Source organism: Diabrotica virgifera, chromosome 8 (genome assembly GCF_917563875.1).
Source record: "Diabrotica virgifera virgifera chromosome 8, PGI_DIABVI_V3a".
NCBI classification, from domain to species: Eukaryota; Metazoa; Arthropoda; class Insecta; order Coleoptera; family Chrysomelidae; genus Diabrotica; species Diabrotica virgifera.
In genome coordinates, this window is record NC_065450.1 from 117,435,527 (window position 1) to 117,459,987 (window position 24,461).

The 24,461-nt window shown below is 31.7% G+C and overlaps 1 protein-coding gene across 1 annotated transcript; it reads right to left on the reverse strand.

Moving 5' to 3' along the window:
- Positions 1-7,102: 7,102 nt before the first annotated feature.
- LOC126890244 (uncharacterized) lies at positions 7,103-9,447 on the reverse strand. The gene is made up of 2 exons (XM_050659099.1): positions 7,909-9,447; positions 7,103-7,857 (listed from the first exon to the last, which is right to left on the reverse strand). The coding sequence occupies exons 1-2, from the start codon at positions 8,102-8,104 to the stop codon at positions 7,103-7,105; spliced, it is 951 nt and encodes a 316-aa protein (XP_050515056.1). The 5' UTR covers positions 8,105-9,447.
- Positions 9,448-24,461: the final 15,014 nt, after the last annotated feature.

Sequence of the window (24,461 nt, forward strand, 5' to 3'; positions counted from 1 at the left end):
TTTTATATCCCAGTTACAGGGTATTTTATCGATTTTGATCATTTCTTTCCCAAGCAATAACTTTAGAACCACCCTGTATATTTTTTTAATATTTGGTACACATATCTCTCATTCAAAACCCAAACGACCGACATACTAATCACAAGAAAAATCCAGGTCCGTATTAACAAAAAATTATAAAATAATTGTGACCTTAAAACAACACCCTGTATATTGAAATTTTGAAAATCTGTTTGCATATTTGAAAAGAGCACAAGAAAATAAGTCTAATATTTCGCTTCGATTTTTCGGCCAGACAATTTTTTGACTTTAATTTTTAAATTATGAGTTTTTTAAGAACTCTGACATTAAAAAGAAGGTATTATTAACTTTTAATTATAAATTATTAAATTTATTGAATAAATACTCAATTTTAAAATGAATCAATATTTATTTACTATATTGGAAAGACCCAATTATTAATCACAAGAAAAATCCAGGTCCGGATTAACAAAAAACCTAAAGTAATTGTGACCTTGAAACAACACCCTGTATATTGACATTTTCAAAAATTGTTTGCACATTTGAAAAGACCACAAAAATTCGAGTTTATAGATTTACTTTGATTTTTTGTGCAAACATTTATTAACTTTTATTTTGAAATTAAAAATATTTAAATTTTTAAGAACACTGAAATTAATAAGCAGGTTTTTAAAGCACTTTTATTAATAAATCATTCAAGTTAATGAATAAATACTAATTTTAAAAATAATCAGTTATTATTTACAGCATTAGAAGGACTTACTTACTAATCACAAGAAAAATCCAGGTCCGTATTAACAACAAAATACAAAGTAATTCTGACCTTGAAAAAATACCCTGTATATTGAAATTTTTAAAATACGTTTGCACACCTGAAGAGAGCACGAAAAACTAAGTTTAATGTCCCGCTTTAATGTTTTGTGCAGACAATTTAATGACATTACTTTTGAAATTATATCGAAATTTTTATTATGAGTTCCCAGAGTTCTTAAAAATTTCGACATAATTTCAAAAATAAATTCATTAAATTGTCTGGCCAAAAAATTGAAGCTAACGATTAAACTTAGTTTTTTGTGCTCTTTTCATACCTATGTGCAATACCTATGTGCTAAAATTTCAATATACAGGGTGTTGATTCAAGGTTACAATTACTTTATATTGTTTTGTTAATCCGGACCTGGATTTTTGTTGTGATTTGTAAGTGGGTCATTAGAATGTCGTAAATAAGTATTGATTATTTTTAAAATGGATATTTATTTAATAACTGTAATAATTTATTGTTAAAAGTGCTTTAAAAATCTGCTTTTTAATTTCAGTGTTCTTAAAATTATCAATATATTTAATTTCAAAATTAAAGTCATTAAATTTCCTTCACAAAAAATTAAAGCAAACCGATAAACTCAGATTTTTGTGGTCTTTTTAAATGTGCAAACAAATTTTGAAAATTTCAATATACAGGGTGTTGTTTCAAGATCACAATTACTTTATTTTTTTTGTTAATCCGGACCTGGATTTTTCTTGTGATTAATAATTGGGTCGTTCCAATGTGGTAAACAAGTATTGATTAATTTTAAAATAAGTATTTATTCAATAGCTTTAATAATTTATAATTAAAAGTTAATAATACCTTCTTTTTAATGTCAGACTTCTTAAAAAATTCAATATAATTTTAAAATTAAAGTCATAAAATTGTCTGGCCGAAAAATTGAAGCGAACGATTAGACTTAGTTTTTTGTGCTCTTTTCAAATATGCAAACAGATTTTCAGAATTTCAATATACAGGGTGTTGTTTTAAGGTTACAATTACTTTATAATTTTTTGTTAATCCGGACCTGGATTTTTCTTGTGATTAGTATGTCGGTCGTTTGGGTTTTGGATGAGACACATGTGTACCAAATATCAAAAAAATATACAGGGTGGTTCTAAAGTTATAGCATAAAAAAGAAATTGGCAAAATCGATAAAACACCCTGTAACTCGGTTATAAAAGTCGGTAGGGCAAAAAATGTAGTATACCTAGAACTGCCTCGGTCACCTCTATTCACAATTAAAGTATTTCCGTTTCCCAATGAAACACCCTGTATAAAAAAAAGAGTCGGCTGAAAAAGTTAACGAGAGAAAAGGTAAAGAACTCAGGGAAAATGCTAAAACAGTAAAAAAGTAGGTTTTAAAAAATTAATAAGAGACGAAAAGGAAAAAATGAGAAAAGACATTTTTAAAAATACTGGGATGCAAAAAAAACTGGGAAGTACTTAGAGGAGAAGGAACAGAAGTCGGAAAAACGGACACAATATATGGCAAAAAAGAAGGAATATGATAAAGGCATAACTGACAAAACTCCGGCTATAACAACGGACATAAATAAATTAAATCAAAGAATTAAAAACACAAAATTAAAGCGTGGAATATAAAGAGAATGTATACATAAAATAATGAAAAACATATATACTTCAGGAAAGCATGGTCAGAGAGAATATTACTATTAGAAATATATGATAAAGAGTTTAACAATAATAAAACGGTTGTAGTAGTCTACCTATATACCGTTGATTGAGGTATTCATATCAATATTTCAATCAACTCGTATCAATTCTCGTATCTTCAATCAATTCGTATATACTAAACGAAGATGATAACGCACAAAAAAAGATGACTTTTGCGAGAGAGTTTACTTTAGAAGTTGCAAGAGAAAAAAAATATACGTAGCATTTCTTGACCTAGAAAAAGCCTTCGATAAAGTACCAAGACAGAAACTATGGAAAATACTAAGAGAAAAAGAATGGACAATTAGCTACTACGAATGATACAAAAAATATACAATGCCGTACAAGAGCAGAAACAAGAGAAGAACTTAATACAGAAATTGAAGGAACAAAAATAGAACAAATTAAAGCTTTATATTATACTAGCTGACCCGGCGAACTTCGTACCACCTTAGAAATTTATAAAACTTACTAAAGTTCACATGCTTTTTAGTTCCAAAAAATTGCGCTTTGTTTATCGTCATGGTAAAAACCAAGGGCACGTCACATTGTAGATATCTGAAATCAAATGGCAAATCTGTTGGAATCATCGGAATACGCGGGACAAAGACTTCCTTTCCTTTGTATTTCTCCTTGGTGATTGTGGCCCAGCAAATTAATAATAAATTTATTTGAGAGTTACATTGAGAAAGTAAACTACCAATTAATCGCCACTACTACTTTCGATACATAAACAACTATATTGCTGTTTACTGAGTAAGAAGTGATACCGTTAGACGCCTGGTTTTCAACTGATAATTATTACTGGTCAGTTGTCGAACTCGGTTAGAAATTATTAAGTTACTAATCTGGCTATTAACAAATAAGAGTAGGTCATAAAAGGGCAAAAATTCAGTGGTGTATGTATTTTTTAATTATTCTTGTTCCTTTGACACCATAAACCTGGATTGGTCTCTGCCTGTATAGTTATGTCCTTGTCCATTGTCGTACATTCATAGTTTTCAGGTCGTCTTCAACGTCAAACAACCATATGGTTCTAGGCCTTCATTTATTTCGTTTTCATGTCGACATCTATTGTAATATTTTCGTTATTGTTTTTGTATCTTCTTGTCTCTAGACATATATATACCAGCCATAACAGTCTTTCACTTCTCACAAATTTTACAATATCATACCCTCCATTGAATTCATTAATTTCGCCGATTCTCGATACTCGCGGAGTTGGCATCTAGGATCATGACTTTAATTAAGATCATCATACGATCAAATGCATAGTTTGCGAGTCTATAAGGAACATACATACATACATACAAACATTCATTTTTATTTATATAGAAGAGGTAATATTTAGATGGCTATTAAAAAATAACGGTTGGTGATAGAAAAGTGAAAATTTAGGATTGTATGTATCTTTTGATTCTACATCATATAAAATTAACAAAGAACAGTTTGTCCAAAAAAATAAAAAATAATTATGGGGGGGCAAGCCCCCTTTTTACTTAGATTGGTCGTACCAACTCAGAAACCATCCCGGGTTCATGTACAACAACTTCGATTAAGATCATCATACGATCAAATGCATAGTTTGCGAGTCTATAAGGAACATACATACATACATACATACATACATACATACAAACATTCCTTTTTATTTATATAGAAGAGGTAATATTTAGATGGCTATTAAAAAATAACGGTTGGTGATAGAAAAGTGAAAATTTAGGATTGTATGTATCTTTTGATTCTACATCATATAAAATTAACAAAGAACAGTTTGTCCAAAAAAATAAAAAAGTAATTATGGGGGGGCAAGCCCCCTTTTTACTTAGATTGGTCGTACCAACTCAGAAACCATCCCGGGTTCATGTACAACAACTTCGATTAAGATCATCATACGATCAAATGCATAGTTTGCGAGTCTATAAGGAACATACATACAAACATTCATTTTTATTTATACAGGGTGTCCAGAAACTCTACCGACAAACGAAGACAGGAGATTTTTCAGCTAATTTTAAGATAATTTAACCCAATTCACCTAGTCCGAAAATGCTTCCTAAGGGAGCTAGAGCTCTTTGAAGATGGCGTCATGTAATTAGTTTTTCTTAAATAACTCCAGAACGCTTCTATTTAGAAAAACGAAACATGGTATGCGAATTTACTTTCCAGAAATGAATCGATTCCATCTATTGTGAATTTCTATTACCGGTCATAGGCGTCCGCTTTGGGTAGGGCAACGGTTATTTTATCGCATAACTTTTTCATCTTTAACTTTTAAGCATTTTTGACACTGGATTATTAAATTGTGAGGTATTCTAGTACTAAAAGGTACTCTTGCTTTAAGTCGGTAGGATATACCGTTTTCTAGAAAAATCGATTTGAAAGTTTTTCGTTTTTGGAATTTGAAAACAATTGAAAAAAATTTTCAAAAAAAAAAGATATATTTTACTAACTTAAAGCAAGAGTAACTTTTAGTACTCGAATACCTCATAATTTAATAATCTAGTGTCAAAAATGCTTAAAACTTAAGGACAAAAAAGTTACGCCATAAAATAACTGTTGACCTACCCAAAACGGACGCCTATGACCGGTACTAGAAATTCGCAATTAATGAACTCGATTAATCTCTGGAATATAAATTAATGAACCAGTTTTCGTCTTTCTAAATAGGTTTTTTTTTGAATTTTTTTTTGAAATTCAAAGAACAAAAAATTTTAAAATCGATTTTTCTAGAAAACGGTGTGTTCTACCGGCTTAAAACAAGAGTACCTTTTAGCACTAAAATACCTCAAAATTTAATAATACAGTGTCAAAAATGCTTAAGCATTAAAGACAAAAAAGTTATGCTATAAAATAACCGTTGCCCTGCCCAAAACGGACGCCTATGATCGGTACTAAAAATTTGCAATGGATGGAATAGATTTATCTCTAAAAGATAAATAAGCGTACCAATTTTTGTTTTTCTAAATAGAAGCGTTCTGAAGGTATTTAAGAAAAACTCATTACAAGACGCCATCTTCAAAGAGCTCTAGCTCCCTTAGGAAGCATTTTCGGACTAAGTGAATAGGGTTAAATTGTCTTAGAATTATCTGAAGAATGTTCTGTCTTCGTTTGTCGGTAGAGTTTCTGGACACCCTGTATAGACAGAAGAGGTAATATTTAGATGGCTATTAAAAAATAACGGTTGGTGATAGAAAAGTGAAAATTTAGGATTATATGTATCTTTTGATTCTACATCATATAAAATTAACAAAGAACAGTTTGTCCAAAAAAATAAAAAATATTTATGGGGGGCAAGCCACCTTTTTACTTAGATTGGTCGTACCAACTCAGAAACCATCCCGGGTTCATGTACAACAACTTCGATTAAGATCATCATACGATCAAATGCATAGTTTGCGAGTCTATAAGGAACATTCCCAACAAACATTTTAAGTTGATTTAACGTTTCATCAGCTAATTTTAGAAGCTTGCATGTTGAACAAAGGTAGTCGATTAATTTGTTTATGCATCTGTTCAGTTTCTAAACAGGCGAAAAAGGAGAAGATAATCAGCTTAAAGCTGAATAAAGTAGCATTTATAAGCGCTTCTTCAACTTTTATATGGCTATTCATATTGCTACTGTACCACTTCTGCAAAATGAAGAAATACTTATTCAGTTTCTAAACAGCTTTACTTTCAGCCTTTGTTCAGCTGCTTTTGGCCAATTTTCACGTGTTATATAATTTGTTTCCTTGCTGAAAAGTAGCTTTTGCAGATATTATACAGTCTATTTTTCAACTCTTCTTCAGCTTTTTATAAATAAAACAAAAATGTTTTTTTTTTATATATTTATTACGATTTATTATCGACATTAGCTTTCTTTTAACTTCAATTTCACACTTATTTTATTATTTTATTTAAAATCGTAATACTTACTTTTTTTATTTTATAGTGTCTTCTGTGCGATTTGAACCTGCTACCTTTCGATCCATATATCACTGCCTATCCCACTGAGCTAATCTGGCACTTACCAAAAATGTGTATTTTATTGTATAAATGAAAAGCTTTGGAAGCTGAACAACAGCTGAAATAAATTTGAAGAAGCGCTGTTTATTTGTCGAACAAAAGCTGAAAATAATTATCGGAATTTTAGTTGAATAACTTCTGAATACTTGCTACAAAAGTAAACAACGCCACATTCACTAAATTTTAGCTGAATTGAGATTGATTATTAGCAGAACAAAACACTCCTGGGATTTACCGCGAAAATACTGTCTTGTCTGTAAACGGAGATCAAAATTTATTTGTTTTTCCTATTTTTATAGTGATTTTTGCGTAAGTTTTAAGTCAAAATGAATAATTGTAATCCAGGTAAGTACGTTGTTTATTATTTATTCTTTAAGTATATAAAGTGTTTGTAAAAATGGATATTAATAATTATCAATATTATACATTTAAAAAAACATTTATACATTTAAACAAAAATTATGAGAATAAATGTAGCACTTGATAACATTCCCCCTTTTCTTAATTTCTGGCTGTAAACTTGTCTTTTTTGTATCATTGCTCAATATTAAACTTCTTTCGCCAATTCTATTAACAATTTGATGCAAACTGTTATATATTTCCTTGACGCAATAATTTTTTTAGTTGAAATAATGTATTCTCAAAATGGTACGTAGATATTGTAAAAAGTTGTCCAAATCTATTAACATCATCAACCACATGTTCTAAGTTATAAATGTTGCTTGTAATAAATTGTACGCCATAAATAATCTTAAAATCATCTATATATTTTTCAAACATTAATTGGGCAACCGAACGATTTTCAGCATACATGTCAGAAGAACATATTCTAACAGCAACAAAAAGAAGTAAAAAATGTTTATAAACGTCAGTGTTCAACACATCTTTTAAAATAACAATTCCAATATAATTAAGAAAATTGCGCCATTCTACTCCTTTCCAGTATGCCAGGCAATCTAATCCTCTTGTGGAACGATGAATTTCAGATGGAAGTTTCACAGATATTAAATGTTTGGAGATCCTCTCAATATCACGAGCACATAGCTTACTTGAGAAACCCATAGAACCATCTTTCCATCCTGTTAGACAACGCTTCATCACACCTAGCTCTAAAAGATGTAGTTCATCTGCTACTATAAAATCCTGCACCATGTCAACTTCGGAAATTTTCAAAATTGGTGACTCTTGCCCTTTATGGTGCTTACCATAATGTTTACTTCTGAATTTTGCATCAGTTCTAAGAGGACATTTTATATCAGGAAATACAACAGTTCGAGAAAGATAAGAATATTCGCCTTCAGTAGTGCATTTAAGGCATCCATTAATCCCATTGAAATTGACTACACCTGTAAAATAAACTAGTCAATTTAAGCAATAATTAAAAAAAAAACAGATACCTTTAATAAATGCCCGTGCAGGTGAATCGCAGATAAAGCATCTAATTTTTATGTGAATCATATGCCCATTAACACAGAGTCCATTTGATTGCAGCCGCTTAACATCCTCAACAAAAGGCTCCAAAAATTCCTTTATATCTAGAGGCTTGTTATTTCCATGGAAAATGCCAACAATCATAGGTTGTATATCAGGCATTTCATATATGCTACATAAAATTGGCCAAAACTGACGTTTGGAACTTTTTTTTATATTGGCAACCCATCTATATTTACATTGAGCTGTATTAACATGTCTTTTGACAAGTTTTTAAAAGTGTTCGTTAGACAAACGTCAAGACCTTGATGCCAATAATATTCTCCACCCTGTATAACTTTACAACTTTTTTTCGTATTTTGTGGCGTTTTTAATAATGTTCTAGCATCGATAAATAAACTAGAATCATACTGTCTCTTGATTATTTGTAGGAGATCTTTTAGAGCTGCATGTGTAATATTATGTCGGATTGCCCAATTTCCTAATTCGGTACTTAAACAAGGCAATAATTGCGTTTCAGTATCTTCTGTTTTAAAAATGTCTTCATCAATAAACTGGTCACCATCATCTGATGTTTCACTGGTTTTCATTAGATTATCGTCAAGATCACTTGATGTGCTAGAAATACACTCCTGTTCTTTAGAACCTATGTAACAAATTATTTTTTATTTAAAATATACTCACAAAATTAAAACAAAATTACCTGATCCTGATGCTGTGTCGTTAGCTTTTGAATGAGAAGAAACACTACTTGGTGCATATAGATTTTTTAAAAACTCTTCATAATTTGAACGGTTTACCTTTAATTTTCGGTAATAATGGCCAGATTTTTTTATTTTTTTTAAATTTTGAATTGATTTTTTATCCATATTTTTTAAATATTAAGTAAAGCACAGTGTATATCTTTTATCTAAATAATTAAAATTATATAGCAAATATAAGCAACTGTATAATACTTAATAATCATCAGCTGCAGAAGCCATTTTTCATCGAACTTAAGTATACACCTTTTGCAACGAATATGAACGATTTAATTAAATTAAGCTCCTTTTCAGCTTTATATCAGCTTTTATAAAGTTGCTGATTAAAAGTACTTACAAAAGTTCTGGACAAGCACTATTTCAGCCCAGAATATAACTGAATAGAGAAGGTTGAATAATGTATTATGAACTGACTTAAATAGCGCTTCCCCAGCCTCTTGTTCAGTTTTTTTTACATTATTGATCAAAAGTAGACAAAAATTCTGCAGCAGCGCTAGTTCAGCTTAGCATTCAGCTGAATAAGAAATGCTGAATACTATAATACAAAGTGCCTTAAATAGCGCTTCTCCAGTCTAATATTCAGCTTAAGTCAATTGGCTGCAAAAGGGCTTACAAATAACCTGAAGCAGTGTTTGTTCGACATATTAAACAGCAAAATAGCTTAAACAGCCTTTGTCACTTTTATGCGACTACTAATCAGCTGCAGTACTCAGTATTTAGCTTGACCAGCTATTATATGTTTGTTGGGTTATACATACATACATACAAACATTCATTTTTATTTATATAGATTAGGAGTAATAATAGAAGAAACAGGATCTCTAGAAACAGAAATCAATGGCAGAGTAGAGAAAACGCTAAAACTGTACCACACAATGAACAAAAATTTATACGCAGAAACGAAATATTACGGAATACAAAAATGAAAGTTTTCAAAGCAGTTTATAGATCTGTTCTGACATTTGGCAGCGAATCATAGGTACTAACGGAACGCCAAAAGAGTAAGATACAGGCTATAGCTATGAGGTTTTTAAGAAGAGTTAAAGATGTTATCAAAATGGATAAAATGGTGTGGTGAGGTCCAGGCGAGAGAAGCATGTTTTGCCGAGCAACTTCTATTTGGTGGAGGGTCAGTTATAGCATGTGGAGTTAGTCGTTATCGAGAATTTGACATTGACTGCCCATAGGTACCTGATACAGGTCTAGAAGACCATGTTTTATCATTTATGGTTATTCTTGAAGACAACGCAACATTTATGGCTGATAATGCACTTCCCCACACTGCTCAGATAGTCACTGATTATCTTGACGAAGTTTAAATCACATGATTTGTTTGACCTGCTCGCAGTCCAGATATCAATAGTATATAACATGTTTTGGATGAGATGAAGAGGCGTTTACGGAGTCATATACTATCCTCTAGAAATTTAAAAGAGGTTCGCGACATATTGGTGTATGAATGGAACGGTCTTCAGCCGAATGTGATCCAAAGTATGCCTCGTCATTTGTAACCCGTTATTACACGTTTATCTCGCCGCAGCAAAATCTCAAAAGAACTGTGACGTCAGATAGACACTGACAACTGAATCCAAAATACTAAAGGAACCGTGACGTCACTTTGTTTTTCCTGTTCGTTCGGTTTGTTGTTTTATTATTGAGGTTATACCACGAGATTATACCTTACGTTATTAAACGTTATTCAATTCAAACGGTATTTTTTTAAATTGTTTTTGTTGTGTGATTAACATCCCAATAAAATGAATACTTGTGGTGTATGTGGAAATAGTTATAATTATGAAAAAACATTAAAAAGGCATATGAAAGAAGAACACGGTATTTCTGAGAAGAAACCAATTATTTGTTTTCATTGCCAACAAGAATTTACAAGTAAAGTGGAACCTCGATAACTCGGATTAATCCGGATCGCGGCCGATCCGGGCTATCGAAAATCCGGGTCGGCCGGAGAATATTGTAAAAATTAATAAAATACGGTATACTTACAGATAAACTCCGTTAGAATTGAAATAACATGAAATATATATAAATATGCACAGTACCTACACATCTAAATTACTAAAAACACGCAAACACAAACATAAGCAAACGGAAGCGAACAATACAAGACTGTACTACACACAATACAGTCACCACAATGGGAACGATGTTATGTTATTTAAGAACAGTGAAAACTAAAGACCATTGTTTAAAAAATAATTTTTTTAATAATCTTTACTCTTTTTTAAACAATGCTAAGACAGTTTGAAATAAATATGTAAAGGAATACTATAGACAGGTCCCTGTTGTTTCTGCCGGCGTGTGCCACGAGTCACTTTTACTATCGTATAGTTCAAATTAGGTACACAAATACAAATTATCTCTCAAATATTATATTACATACATTTTTATTGTTGAAATGTGTATCTGATAATTAACTATTTTGATGGGAATTAAGCCACAATTAAATTGAAAAATCATTTTATTAACGTTTCGACGCCCAAATCGGGAGCCGTTGTCAAAATACAAATATACTGAAAATCAAAATGTTTATTTGATGAAAATCGGTCCGGGTTAACCGGACTTCCGGGTTATCAGGAGCCGACTTATCAAGGTTCCACTGTAAAACAAAATTAGTAATGTATATCAAAACTCTACATAGTAGGGTTAATCACCAACACCGAATTAAATGTTCGTATACTGAGTGTGAAGAAGAAGAAGTATTTCGTAACTATTCGCGGTGTGCAAGTACTTAAAGCGGATACGAGAAACGATCGTGCGCGAATAGCGGAGAAATCTTGTAACTTTCTTAAATAATTCATTGTCAATTGAAATTGTCAAATTGACGTATATTTCATATCTACTGTCAATGAAGAAGAATAAGTATATATTGCTCCACAATATTGATATGATATGCAATTATGATATAAAGGTAAATTTAATTAATTGTATTTTGCTTGCAGTACTGCATTTTAATAAATACTTTTATTTACTACATTTGTTTACTTTTTAATAACATAACCTGCATCTTACTTTGTCTTCTTATTATTTTTTTGGACTATGGCCTTGACAATTATCCAGTAACCAGGACTAATATAATTAAAAGTGCGAAGAAAGTTGCTGAGCGTAGAAACCAGGTGTCGCTTTGCCGAACTTGCACGGTCCCAATCATAGAGTTATATATTAGCATAGAGAGAGTGTCATTCAGAGCGAAGTGACGACACCATCTTTTTTTTGGATTAGTGCTGTTTCACTCTTACGCATAGTAAAGCTGCTACAGTTGTCCTCCTCTTCCGTGCCTATATTCACACTGAATGTCATCATATATTTTCGATACAATGTGTTAGAAAGAGATGCAGCAAACCAGTCCATGAGATCTTGTCGTCAGGAAGCGCAGAAGGTAGGCTCGCTCTATGTTAATATATACCTCTATGGTCCCAATAGGGCTTTTCATTCACAGTCATTTGTTTCGAGCTTCTGTCATGTGTCACATAATATTAATATATCTACGTCATACGTTATTGGTATTTACAAATGATACAAACCAAAGACGTATGACGTAGATATAATATTATGTGACACATGACAGAAGCTCGAAACAAATGACAATCGATGAAAAGCCCTATACGACGTTACGAAAACATTTGGTTTATGATGTTACCCCTTGACGTTAACACTACATCCTCACATACATTTCAAAATATGCAAGGTAATTTTTTGAGATACTTTACATAGGTACTTATTGAAAAGTATTCTCTGTTCTGTATAATGTATCATTTAAAATAATTTATTTTCTAGAATTTGATGACTGGAAATTTGAAATGGAAAAAATTCTTCTGTTAAATTTGTGAAAGAACGTGGAGTATCAATATTAAAAAATAATTTAAAAAGATCATACTTTGTCTGTCACAGATCATATGCTCCACGTTGCATGAACGCAAACATTCGCAGAAGAAGTATAAAAAATTGTGGCTCTAATAAAATTGGTCACACTTGTCCAGCTATGACAACATTAACAGAAGGAGAAGATTTTCAAGTTGTGTTTTACCCAACTCAAATTGGACACTCATGTAACATTGGACGAGTTCCTCATCCAGATCCTAACAGGACAGAACTGGCTGATAAGTGCTTACGATTTTTTCTATTAAGGGGATGGGTACGTATTTTCGGCTGCAATGCTATTCAAATGGGGATTCATTTTTTTCAAATCTTGAGAAAACTAATAAGTATTTTTGAAAAATTTAAACGCAGAATGAAATATTACGTTCTGACCGAGGGTCGAAAGTCCCTGAAAACTTCTATAATGTTTATTTTAATAAATTACAGGGGTGAAAAACTAAGAGAAAATGTAGTGTTATTTTTAATTATCTCATTTAAAAGAAACTTTTTATTTATTCTAAGGGACTTTCGGCCCTCGATAATAATTTAGTATTTCATTCTGCGTTTAAATTTTTTAAAAATATTTATTAGTTTTTTCAGGATTCGCAAAAATTGACACCATGTCCGTGGTGATATTTTCCAAATCGAACATTCGATATCTTTGTCATACAACGCACTGAGTCAAATAGAATACGATGACAAGACAGTGACAGTTTTAAATATTTCACATGGCATCGGGAATATTTTGAGTTGTTGATTAAATAATATTGATAGTGTATTTGATAAATAATTCATTTAAGACGGGAACTCAATAAAAAGTTATTTATTGTTTATTATTTATGGAAGATTAGTTTTTTCAGGATTCGCAAAAATTGACACCATGTCCGTGGTGATATTTTCCAAATCGAACATTCGATATCTTTGTCATACAACGCACTGAGTCAAATAGAATACGATGACAAGACAGTGACAGTTTTAAATATTTCACATGGCATCGGGAATATTTTGAGTTGTTGATTAAATAATATTGATAGTGTATTTGATAAATAATTCATTTAAGACGGGAACTCAATAAAAAGTTATTTATTGTTTATTATTTATGGAAGATCCAAGCAGAGGATATATTCTGTGATCCACGTATTTTTTTGTTAAAGATGTTCAAAATTGTAAGCGATCCATACGAACAATAAATTATTAAAAAATCACTTTAACACCTTTCCTCTTTTCTCGATTGAGTATTAGTTTCTGTTGTACAGGGTTATTCACTATATTTTGACCCCCCTGTAAACTGCTTTATTTATAGAATTAGAAAAAAATGTAAAATACAAAAGTTATTCGATTTTTAAATTATGATTCTTTGACATATATATCGTACTAGTGACGTCATCCATTTGGGCGTGATGACGTAGTCTACTATTTTTTTAAATGGGAATAGGGGTCGAGTGGCTAGCTCATTTGAAAGGTTATTCAATTCCCCATTCAGTAATATAAATATTAATATGATTAATTATACAGGGTGTAAAAAAAATTTTTTTAATTAAAATAATTGACACAAAAAGAAGAATGTATGTAATTTATTTAATTTAAAATACATTTATTTTACTGCTGTTACAAAACATAAATAAAAGTTTATTGCACAAATAAACATTCATTTTTGCTTAAATTCAATGTTCAAACTGCCAAGAGGCAGATGGGTGGCAGCTTGAACATTGAATTTAAGAAGTGAAAAGTAATGTTTATTTGTTCAATAAATTACATACATTCTTCTTTTTGTCAATTAATTTAATTTAAAAAAAATTTTTTGGACACCCTGTATAATTAATCATGTTAATGTTTATATTACTGAATAGGGAATTGAAAAACCTTTTAAATGAGCTAGTACTCGACCCCTATTCCCATTTAAAAAATAGTCGATTACGTCATCACGCCCAAATGGATGACGTCACTAGTAAGACATATGTCTTCTTCTTCTTCTTTCTCATAATCCTTAGTGCCCTTCAGGGCGTCGGATGACATATATGTCAAAAAATCATAATTTAAAAATCGAATAACTTTTGTATTTTTTTTAATTCTGTAAATAAAGCAGTTTACAGGGGGGTCAAAATATAGTGAATATAGTACATATAAATTATTACAATCACTGAATACATAGTTAGTTTATTTTTTTTATTTATTAAATTAACAATGCACCTAATCTTAAGACTAACCAGCATTTTACATTTAACTTAATCTACTACTGTACTGTCCTAGGTATTCCCAACGGTTCATCTTAGAATTTAATAATTATTGTTGCACACATCACTGTTGTGGCTAGGTTCACTGTCCAAATTTAAACTGACACTGACATTTTTATAGATTTATCACTATCACACAAGTTCAAAAGGTTTGGTGCGTTTGAGCCTGCGGACTAGGTTTTGATTATCTAAAAGTTCTAACACTTCCCTGTTTGTATGATTGTGGAGTCGTTTTTCGTGACCCTTGGCAATCTTCTTTATTTCTTCTTTGATTGTTGCTATACGAAGTTCCCGATGTAGGTCTTTGTTGCGGATATACCATGGAGCGTTGACTATGTTTCTTAGTATTCGGTTTTGGACTCTTTGAAGGCAAGCATAGTTACTCTCACTAGTACAGCCCCATCACTGTAAACCGTAGGACCATACTGGTTGGAGCATTTGTTTGTAAACTAATACTTTGTTTTTAATTGTAAGTTGTGAGCTTCTACCTAATAACCAATATAACTTCTTGTACTTCAGTTTTAGTTCTTCGGTTTTCTTTCTGATATGTTCCTGCCACTTTAATTTGCTATCCAAATGTAGCCCTAGATATTTAACTGTTTTCTTGTACGGAACGATTTTATTGTTTATTCTAACTGGGTGACTATTTATTTTTTTGTAGGGGAAATCGATATGGGCAGATTTCCCTTCATTGATTCTTATGCGCCATTTATTATTCCAGGTGTTTATTTTGTTTACTGCATTTTGCAGGTGTCTAGTTGTTTCTTCGAATGTTTCACCGACTGCTAGTATTGCAGTGTCGTCTGCAAATGTTGCCAGTTTAATATTTTCTGTAACAGGTATGTCACAAGTATATAATAAATACAGTATGGGTCCCAGAACACTGCCATGTGGGATTCCTGCTTTAATTGGCCGTAATTCTGAATATTTGCCTTCCTGTTTAACTCTAAAAGTTCTATCTTCCAAATATGATTGTATTAGATGTACATATTGGATGGGAAGATATCTTTTTAATTTTAGTAACAAGCCTTTGTGCCACACTTTGTCAAATGCTTTTGCTATGTCTAGAAAAATAGCTGAGCATATTTTATTCTCCTCCAGAGATCTCTCTATAATATCTGTTATTCGATGAATTTGGTCTATTGTTGAATGTTTATTGCGGAATCCAAATTGGTGGGAAGGAACAATTTCCCTATGGTCGAGTATAGGTTGCATTCGTGCTAGCAATATCCTCTCAAATAGTTTGGATAAAATTGGTAGCAGAGATATTGGTCTGTATGATCCTACCTTGTTGGTTGGTTTCCCTGGTTTGGGAATCATGATTAAATCAGATGTTTCCACGTTATTGGTACATATTGCAACCTGAATACTGCATTTATAAGGTTTGTGACTTTTACGATGGCCTTTCTAGGTAATTATTGTAGTATTTCTCCTGTTATTAAGTCAAATCCTGTAGCCTTTTTGGGATTGATATTGTTTTTGATTACGTTGGTAACCTCTTTAGGAGTAGTAGGCTTTATTATGTCTTGATCAGTATTGTTCAAATAAATTTCAGTGCTTTCATCATTTTCGTTTTCGGCTTGATGATTATTTCCCATTTCGTTATTTTGGAATACATTTTCCAAGTATAAAGCGAAAAAATTTGCTTTTTGTTTTCCATCTCTTGCCCATGTTCCATTTTCTTTTCTAATCGGCGGAATCTGTTGCGTTGGTCTATTTATTCTTTTTGTACATTTCCACAACGAGTAGTCAGTGGTTTGGTCATCTGTCAGATCATTTAGGTATTGGTTTACTGATTCATTTTTAATTAAATCTATTTCCCTTCTTAACTGTTGGGTAAGGTCGTTTAATACATTTTTATTTTCTGCAGTTCTGCTTTTTTGCCATGTCTTCCCTGGTTTTCTTTTTCTTTGCACCAGTTCTCGAATTTCTTTGGGATAATTTTGTCCTTTGGTTTTTCTTATAATTTGTTTGGTATTAATTCCAAGCTGCTTGTTGTATATTTATGGTTAGTGTCTCCGTTTCTTCATCAAGTTGTTCATTAGTTTTGATTGGTACATTAAGCTCAATTCTGTCACTTAACTCCTGTCTAAAGCTAGCCCAGTCCGTTCTCTTATTGGTTAATGTTGGGTTATTTTCTCTTAGTATTATATGCTCACTGATTGTGAGTAGTATTAGAGAGTGATCAGAACTGGGACCATCAACTTCTTCTATTTTCATAAAATTTGTTGCAACTTTTCTTGAAATGAAAAAGTCAATTAGGTCGGGTGTTTTATTTTGATCAGTTGGCCAATATGTTGGTTTTCCAGTTGAGTGCCATTTGCCGTTTATCTTTTCTATTGCTGCATGTAGTTCTCTACCCTTTGTATTGGTTAACCTTGAACCCCATACAGTGTTTTTAGCATTAAAGTCTGCAACAATAATAAATTTTTCTCCAAGCGTGTTAAGCAAATGGACATAATTTTCTTTTTTTAGATTGTGTTTGGGTGGAAAATATGCAGCTGCTATTGTTACTTCATATTTTTTTGTTTTGACACTTATACTAGCTGCCTGGATGGTTTCAGTCTCTATATATTCTCTTTCGAAGTGAATTAGATTATTCTTTACGATTATTGCTGCTCCTCCACTAGCTGTGTTTCTAGGATGAAGAACTTGATATATTTGGTATCCTCTCAGTTTAATATATGTTTGTTTAGTGAAGTGTGTCTCTGATATTAAACATATATCGATTTTTTGGTTATTTAAGGTAAACACCATCTCCTGCTGATGTTGCAAGAGGCCGTTTGCGTTCCAATGTAATATTCTTAACTCTTCCGCCATTTTATCGTCTACTAGTTTCTATGCTATTTAATCTTTCTAGGATTTTTTTATTGAATTCTTCTTGATTGTTCATGCGTTCTATTAGTATGCGTAGCATGTTTGATATCGAATTGAGATCATTCTCTACTGGTTGTTTTGGCTCGTTAGAGGCTATTTATGCATATGTTTGGTTTTGGTTAACCTCTCTTGGATGGATTTGCTTAGGATTCTCCATGTCTGCTGCCTTGTTTTGTAGTTTGGTTGTAGGTCTCTGTTTGTTCCGTAATTTTTGAAGAGATATAGCAGTGGTGCAACCTCTATAACTAGCTGGGTGGGCACCACCACAGTGTACGCATTTGGGTTCTTTATCTTGTGGCTTCTTACAATCTTTTGTTAAATGTTTCCCGATGCATTTTACGCATCTTGGTTCTCTTCTGCAATAATTTTGTGTATGTCCGTACTCTTGACACCGTTTACATTGTGGAATCAAATTCGGTTTTCTGAAAGCTTCTATCGTCACTTTCATGTTTAAAATTTCGGTAATTTCATACACTTTTTTTATATTTTCCTCTTTACTAAAAGTAAGTGCAAAAAGTGGCAGTGGCGATTTGTCCTTTCCTCTTAGTAACTGGGTTACGTTTTCTATTTTATATCCCTTATTTTTTAGGTCTTCCATTATGTTCTTAACTTGGCAAGTTTGATGCAGTTTTCTTGCAACCACTTTTAGAGGTCTATTTTGTTTATCTTCAAACGAATACCATTCGAGATTTGTGTCATTTAGAGTCTTGGTTAGGTTTCTGCAGCTATTTTCGTCTTTGACAATAATTTTTATATTTCCACCTGCAAGCATGCTAGTTTGATAAGATATTTGCTTACCTGATAAGTGGCTGACTAGGGTGTCGTATTTTTCCAATTTGTTTATAATGACTGGTGGTGGTTTACGGGCCGTTTGTGTCTCGTCTGGTTTACTTCTCTGTTGGTGGGAGTGGGGCTGTACTTCCTTTGGGGAGTTGCTTATCTTCCTTTTTTTGCATTCTGGACTCGAATCCATTCCGTTTCTTTACTCAGTTCTTCGTCGTCGGTGCGATATTCTATATCTTCATTTTGCTGTTGTTTTTCTTCGCCTATCTTCTTTTGTAGAATTAATTAATTTGGATTTTCATTTTTTGTATGACGACATGTAGATTTTCTCTTTCTTGTTTTTCCTGTAACCAGGCGTTGTATAACATCTGCTCATTTTGACTTCTGGCTTGATTCTCAGTAAAGAGCACTTGATTTTGTTGAAAAAGTAATGTTTCACTTGATGTTGTCGGTAGGGAAACCATATTGTCTTTTTCTATATTTCAATACACCCAGCTCACACTATGGCCCGAGATTGCCTGGACTATTCCAGGCCATATATTCCATGAAATATTTAACAGTGTAACTATTTATTTGTGCAGATAAAACTTTTGTATCTTATCACAGTCGAATTTTAATTTTGCAAATAAAAACTTTCTAACTTTAATAACAATCGGTTTTTAATTATCATTAGTAATACCACTAGAGGTCAAATTATTTCCGGAAATTTTTTTGAGATCATGAATATTTTGAAAATTTCCCGAGTCGCAGACGAGGGAAATTTTCTAAAAATATTCATGATCAAAAAAAAATTTCCGGATATTAATTTGACTTCGCGTGGTATTCGGTAAGAAAATTCCACACCAAATTTGCATTTGAAAATCCAAAGCTGCATGAACAGATTAATAGCGCGCCATAGCTTTGTCAGCAATTATTTAGGCTTTCAAATTCGTAATTTCTACTCATTGTAGTTGCATGGGAATACCATTTCAAGATAGAAAATAGTATATTCTTCAATTTTACATAAGTTTTGAGTAACTAAAAGTGATAGAAAATTATTTTTTGGCGTTTTTAAAACTAAACTACGCAAAATTGAAAGTACTGAATGGGAAAAAGGTAAATAAATTAGTGTCTAAATATTATATATATTTTATTAGACATAGAAACTTAATTGAAAACATTCAAAGTCCTGCATTTTCGCCATTAAGAAGAGAGGAGGTGTCCGAAGAATATAGAAAACATCTTAGCTTTGTAACTAAAATGAATCAAAACTAAATTATGTAAACAAATAAAAACCAGTCTGTCAAAAATGTTCTGTTATTGTAAACGTCAAAAAATTTCCACTATAATTCGCTGTTGGGTACCCAACGAGCAAAAAATTTCCGATAAAATACCTCCGTTGCCATGGTGATCTGTCAAAATAACGTATTTTGATTGGTTCAAAATTACAGGTGTGGAATTTTCACCTTAATTACTGTAATTATGGCTTAATTCATTTGCTAACGATACGATGTGATGTTTACTTGTCGAAAGCCAAATGAATACTCACAAACTCACATAGTTAGTGAAAAAATTATCACATTTATTAACTGAATTAATAATTTGCAATTATTGGGACCGTGCAAGTTCGGAAAAGCGACACGTAGTCTCATAGCTCGGCAATTTTTTTCGCACTTTTAATTATATTGGCCATATCATGTTGGTCCTGGTTGCTGGATAATTGTCAAGGCCATAGCCCAAAAAAAATTATAAGAAGAAAAAGTAAGACTGAGATTATGTTATTAAAAGGTAAACAATTGTATGTAGCAAATAAAATTAATTATTAAAATGCAGTACTGCAAGCAAAATACAATTAATAAATTTACTTTTATATAATAATTGCATATCATATCAATATTGTGGAGTAACATATAATTTTTCTTCTTCAATGACAGTAGGTATGAAATATACGTCAATTTGACAATTTCAATTGACAATATGGATTATTTAAAGAAGTTGCAACATTTTTCCGTTATTCGCGCACGATCGTTTCTCGTATCCCTTCCAAGTACTTGCACACCGCGACTACAAATAACGGTTATCCAAGAACATTCAAAAGCCATCTCTTTAAAGTTAATGATGACATTATCAAGTAGAATGACATTCTAGTAATGTTTACATATCCATACCAGTGTGAATTTTACTACACGTAATTTGCCGTGTAAAGACAGAAAAAGTAGGGATAGCTGTAAAATATTTGCGAATTATGTAGCGATGGCCTTAATAGGTAAGTTATTACACAAAGTAGGTAATAGAGATTAAAAATTAAAAGCATGCAGTATCATTATTATAGATACCTGTTGTAGAAATGTTATTTGTTTTAGTGATGGTACTTGATTTCACTAATGGTGATTTATTTATTCGTGGTGAATTAAAGATCACTGGTAATGACCGTTCTTTAGTAATTTCAGTAACAGTGACTGATGACCAGATATCAGATATGAGCTTCGCATTCACTGTTTCGCAAAACGTGTTTATATATAGAATAAATATTATGATATTCACAGTGAACGTGACATAACATCTGGCGATTATTAGGAACCGTGTATTTTAAAGAACGATATAGCATGTAGTAAATACTTATAATAATAAATATTACAATATCCTCAGTAATCGATTTGAGGAACAGAGATTATTAACATGGGAATTTACCAATAGTGAAGTTTAGGAACTAATACGATGAATTTTATGTTATTGCATATTTTTTTTCCATAAAAACATTCTTAAAAGTACATTAAAAAAATTACTTGATATTTTATGAGTTATTTTTAGTTCTATTTAAAGAGGAAGCATTGTGAAGATAGTTTTGTATTGCTTTTTAAATGGATTACTTCATTGGTGGTATTTTAAATTTATATTATAAATAAATCAACCATCTAGTTGCGTTAGCACGTTCCGTGCAGATGACATACATGTGAGCCACATGATGCCTTCACCAATGTGCGGACGGTACGCATGTATGCTATTGATTATACACATTTTTAATATGTGTTTTATGTCCATTCAGAGTATGTCGTAGGATCAGACATCCGCATGCAATGTGGTAAAGATATTCAATATCAGCAATATGCTTTTATAGCATGACCTAATAAAGAGTAATTGTGATCGCGTTTAATTTACAATTATTATTATTGTGACTACCTGTTACTGTACATAAAAGAACGGCGATCACTGTCACTGTTATCTAAAAATTCACTGATTATGGTGTGATTTAAAAATCACCACATTCATCATCACTAATTTGTTTATACATCATCTTGCAGCTTGATGTTTGAACTATCAATATCTTTTATAATTTTCAGGTAGTCTGACGGAAGGTGTGCCTTGCCTATACAAAGAATATTGGAGGATATTAGAAATTCTGCAGATACCTCAAATATTGAAAGGTTGTATTTAACGGAGAAAAAGGATCTGCATAATATTAAAAGAGATTTTCAAATAAGTTATGGCACAAAACTGCATGAAAATGATGCAATCAGTGTGCGGTTATGGGTTGATAGCATGAAAGGTACTCCATACAACCCTGTATTACATTTCAAGGAGCCAGGCCAGCAAGGTTGTTTAAATGATAAAGACTTTATTTTGATTATAATGAATGAGTTTCAACAAGAGCAATAGGGCTTTTCATCGATTGTCATTTGTTTCGAGCTTCTGTCATGTGTCACATAATAATAATATATCTACGTCATACCTCTTTGGTGTGTATCATTGGTATATGCCAATAACGTATGACGTAGATATATTAATATTATGTGACACATGACGGAAGCTCGAAACAAATGACTGTGAATGAAAAGTAGACCCTATTGATACAGTATGAGTCTGATGAGATTTGTATTGATGGAACACAGGGCCTCGATAATTACAACTTTCAATTGTACACTATAGTTGTTGTCGATAGATATGGTTCAGGTATTGCATTTTGCTTTTCAAATAAGTCCGACTCTGCACTTTTTGAATTTTTTTTTCAATAAAATAAAATATAAAGTTGGCAATATACATACTCAAAACATTTATGTCTGATGATGCACCAGCATTTTATAATGCTTGGCGGCGGCACATAATGGGTTTAGCTGAACATCAGTTATGTTCCTGGCATGTTCAAAGAAATTTCTTCCAGAATTTGAACAAGATTACTGGAAATAATTTAAAAGAAAAGAGGTCCCTAATTTTTAAAACTTTAAAGGTGTTACAGTGGGAGATTAATGAGGAAAAATTTTGTTTAGGTTTAGAAAATTTTTTAAATGATGTGAATAGTGATTCCGATGTAAGTTCATTTGGTACTTATTTGTTAAAATATTATGTAGGAAGGACACAAACTCGGGCTTATTGTTACAGAAAATCTTTAGGGATAAACACTAATATGTATCTGGAGGAACTCCGGAGAAAGATTTTTGTTTCCTTAAAAATTTATACAGTGAGCACGTAAAGGTTGGAATAAATTCATTTTCTCGAGAATGGACAATTTTGGAAAAAAATCCCGAAACAGGTCAATTTTTATTTTTAAATTACGACTTTTTGGCATATATATCATACTAGTGGCGTCACCCATCTGAGCGTGATGACGTCATCGATGATTTTTTTAAATGAGAATAGGGGTCGTGTGATAGCTCATTTGAAAGGTAATTCAATTCTCTATTCAGTAGTATAAACATTAACATGATTATTTATACAGGGTGTCAAAAAAACTTTTTTTTTTAATTAAATTTATTGACATAAAAAGAAGAATATGTGTAATTTATTTAATTCAAAATACATTTTACTGCTCTCAGAAAACAGAAAAATATGTTTTTTTGAAAAATAATTAGTTTTTTTAGCTTAAATTAATGCTCAAATTGCCAAGAGGCAGGTGGGTGTCTGCTTTAATATTGAATTTGCAAAAAATAATATTTTTTATTTGTCAAATAAACATTTTTTCCTGTTTTCTGATAGCAGTAAAATGTATTTTGAATTAAATAAATTACACAGATTCTTCTTTTTATGTCAATAAATTTAATCCAAAAAAAATTTTTTTGGACACCTTGTATAAATAATTATGTTAATGTTTATATTGCTGAATAGAGAATTGAATTACCTTTCAAATAAGCTGTGACCCTATTCTCATTAAAAAAAATCATCGATGACGTCATCACGCCCAAATGGGTGACGTCACTAGTATGATATATATGCCAAAAAGTCGTAATTTAAAAATAAAAATCGACCTGTTTCGGGATTTTTTTCATAAATTGTCCATTCTCAAAAAAATGAATTTATTCCAACATTTACGTGCTCACTGTATATGTTAATATAGGTCTGGATCCCGCGTATGAAAAAAAAGTTGATTAATAGCAAGCTGAAAATTTGTTAATAGCTTAAGGGTGTCTAGTCGAATAAACTTTGATATGTGTGAACACTGGAACAGGGGTAGTTTTAATTGTGGAACAGGTTAAAAATTTGGAACGGTCACAGCACGAAAACGGCACATTTATTTTGTCCGACAGAACAGACTTAAACTCTTCGAACAGAGATTAAACTCTCATGCAAAAATCAGACTGCTATTTATCACCAAATGGGCGTTTTAATGAGTGGAACATGTAGAATATGTCAAATGACAGGAATTATGACAGGTAATAAATAGCAGTCTGATTTTTTCATGAGAGTTTAATCTCTGTTCGGAGAGTTTAAGTCTGTTCTGTCGGACAAAATAAATGTGCCGTTTTCGTGCTGTGACCGTTCCAAATTTTTAACCTGTTCCACAATTAAAACTACCCCTGTTTTAGTGTTCCCATATATCAAAGTTTATTCGACTAGACACCCTTAAGCTATTAACAAATTTTCAGCTTGCTATTAATCAACTTTTTTTTCATACGCGGGATCCAGACCTAATATTTATATAAAACATCTGTTGTTTTCGAAATGACCAATTCAATTATATTATTACCAGATTCTGGAATAAGATTCTATTAAATTAGAAAACAAAACCAGTTTTTTATT

Excerpts from the sequence above, each read along its gene's own strand:
- LOC126890244 (XM_050659099.1), bottom strand. The coding sequence starts at position 8,104 with ATGCCTGATATACAACCTATGATTGTTGGCATTTTCCATGGAAATAAC. Across the intron at positions 7,858-7,908 it reads TGCACGGGCATTTATTAAAG|GTGTAGTCAATTTCAATGGG; the intron begins GTATCTGTTTTT and ends TTTATTTTACAG.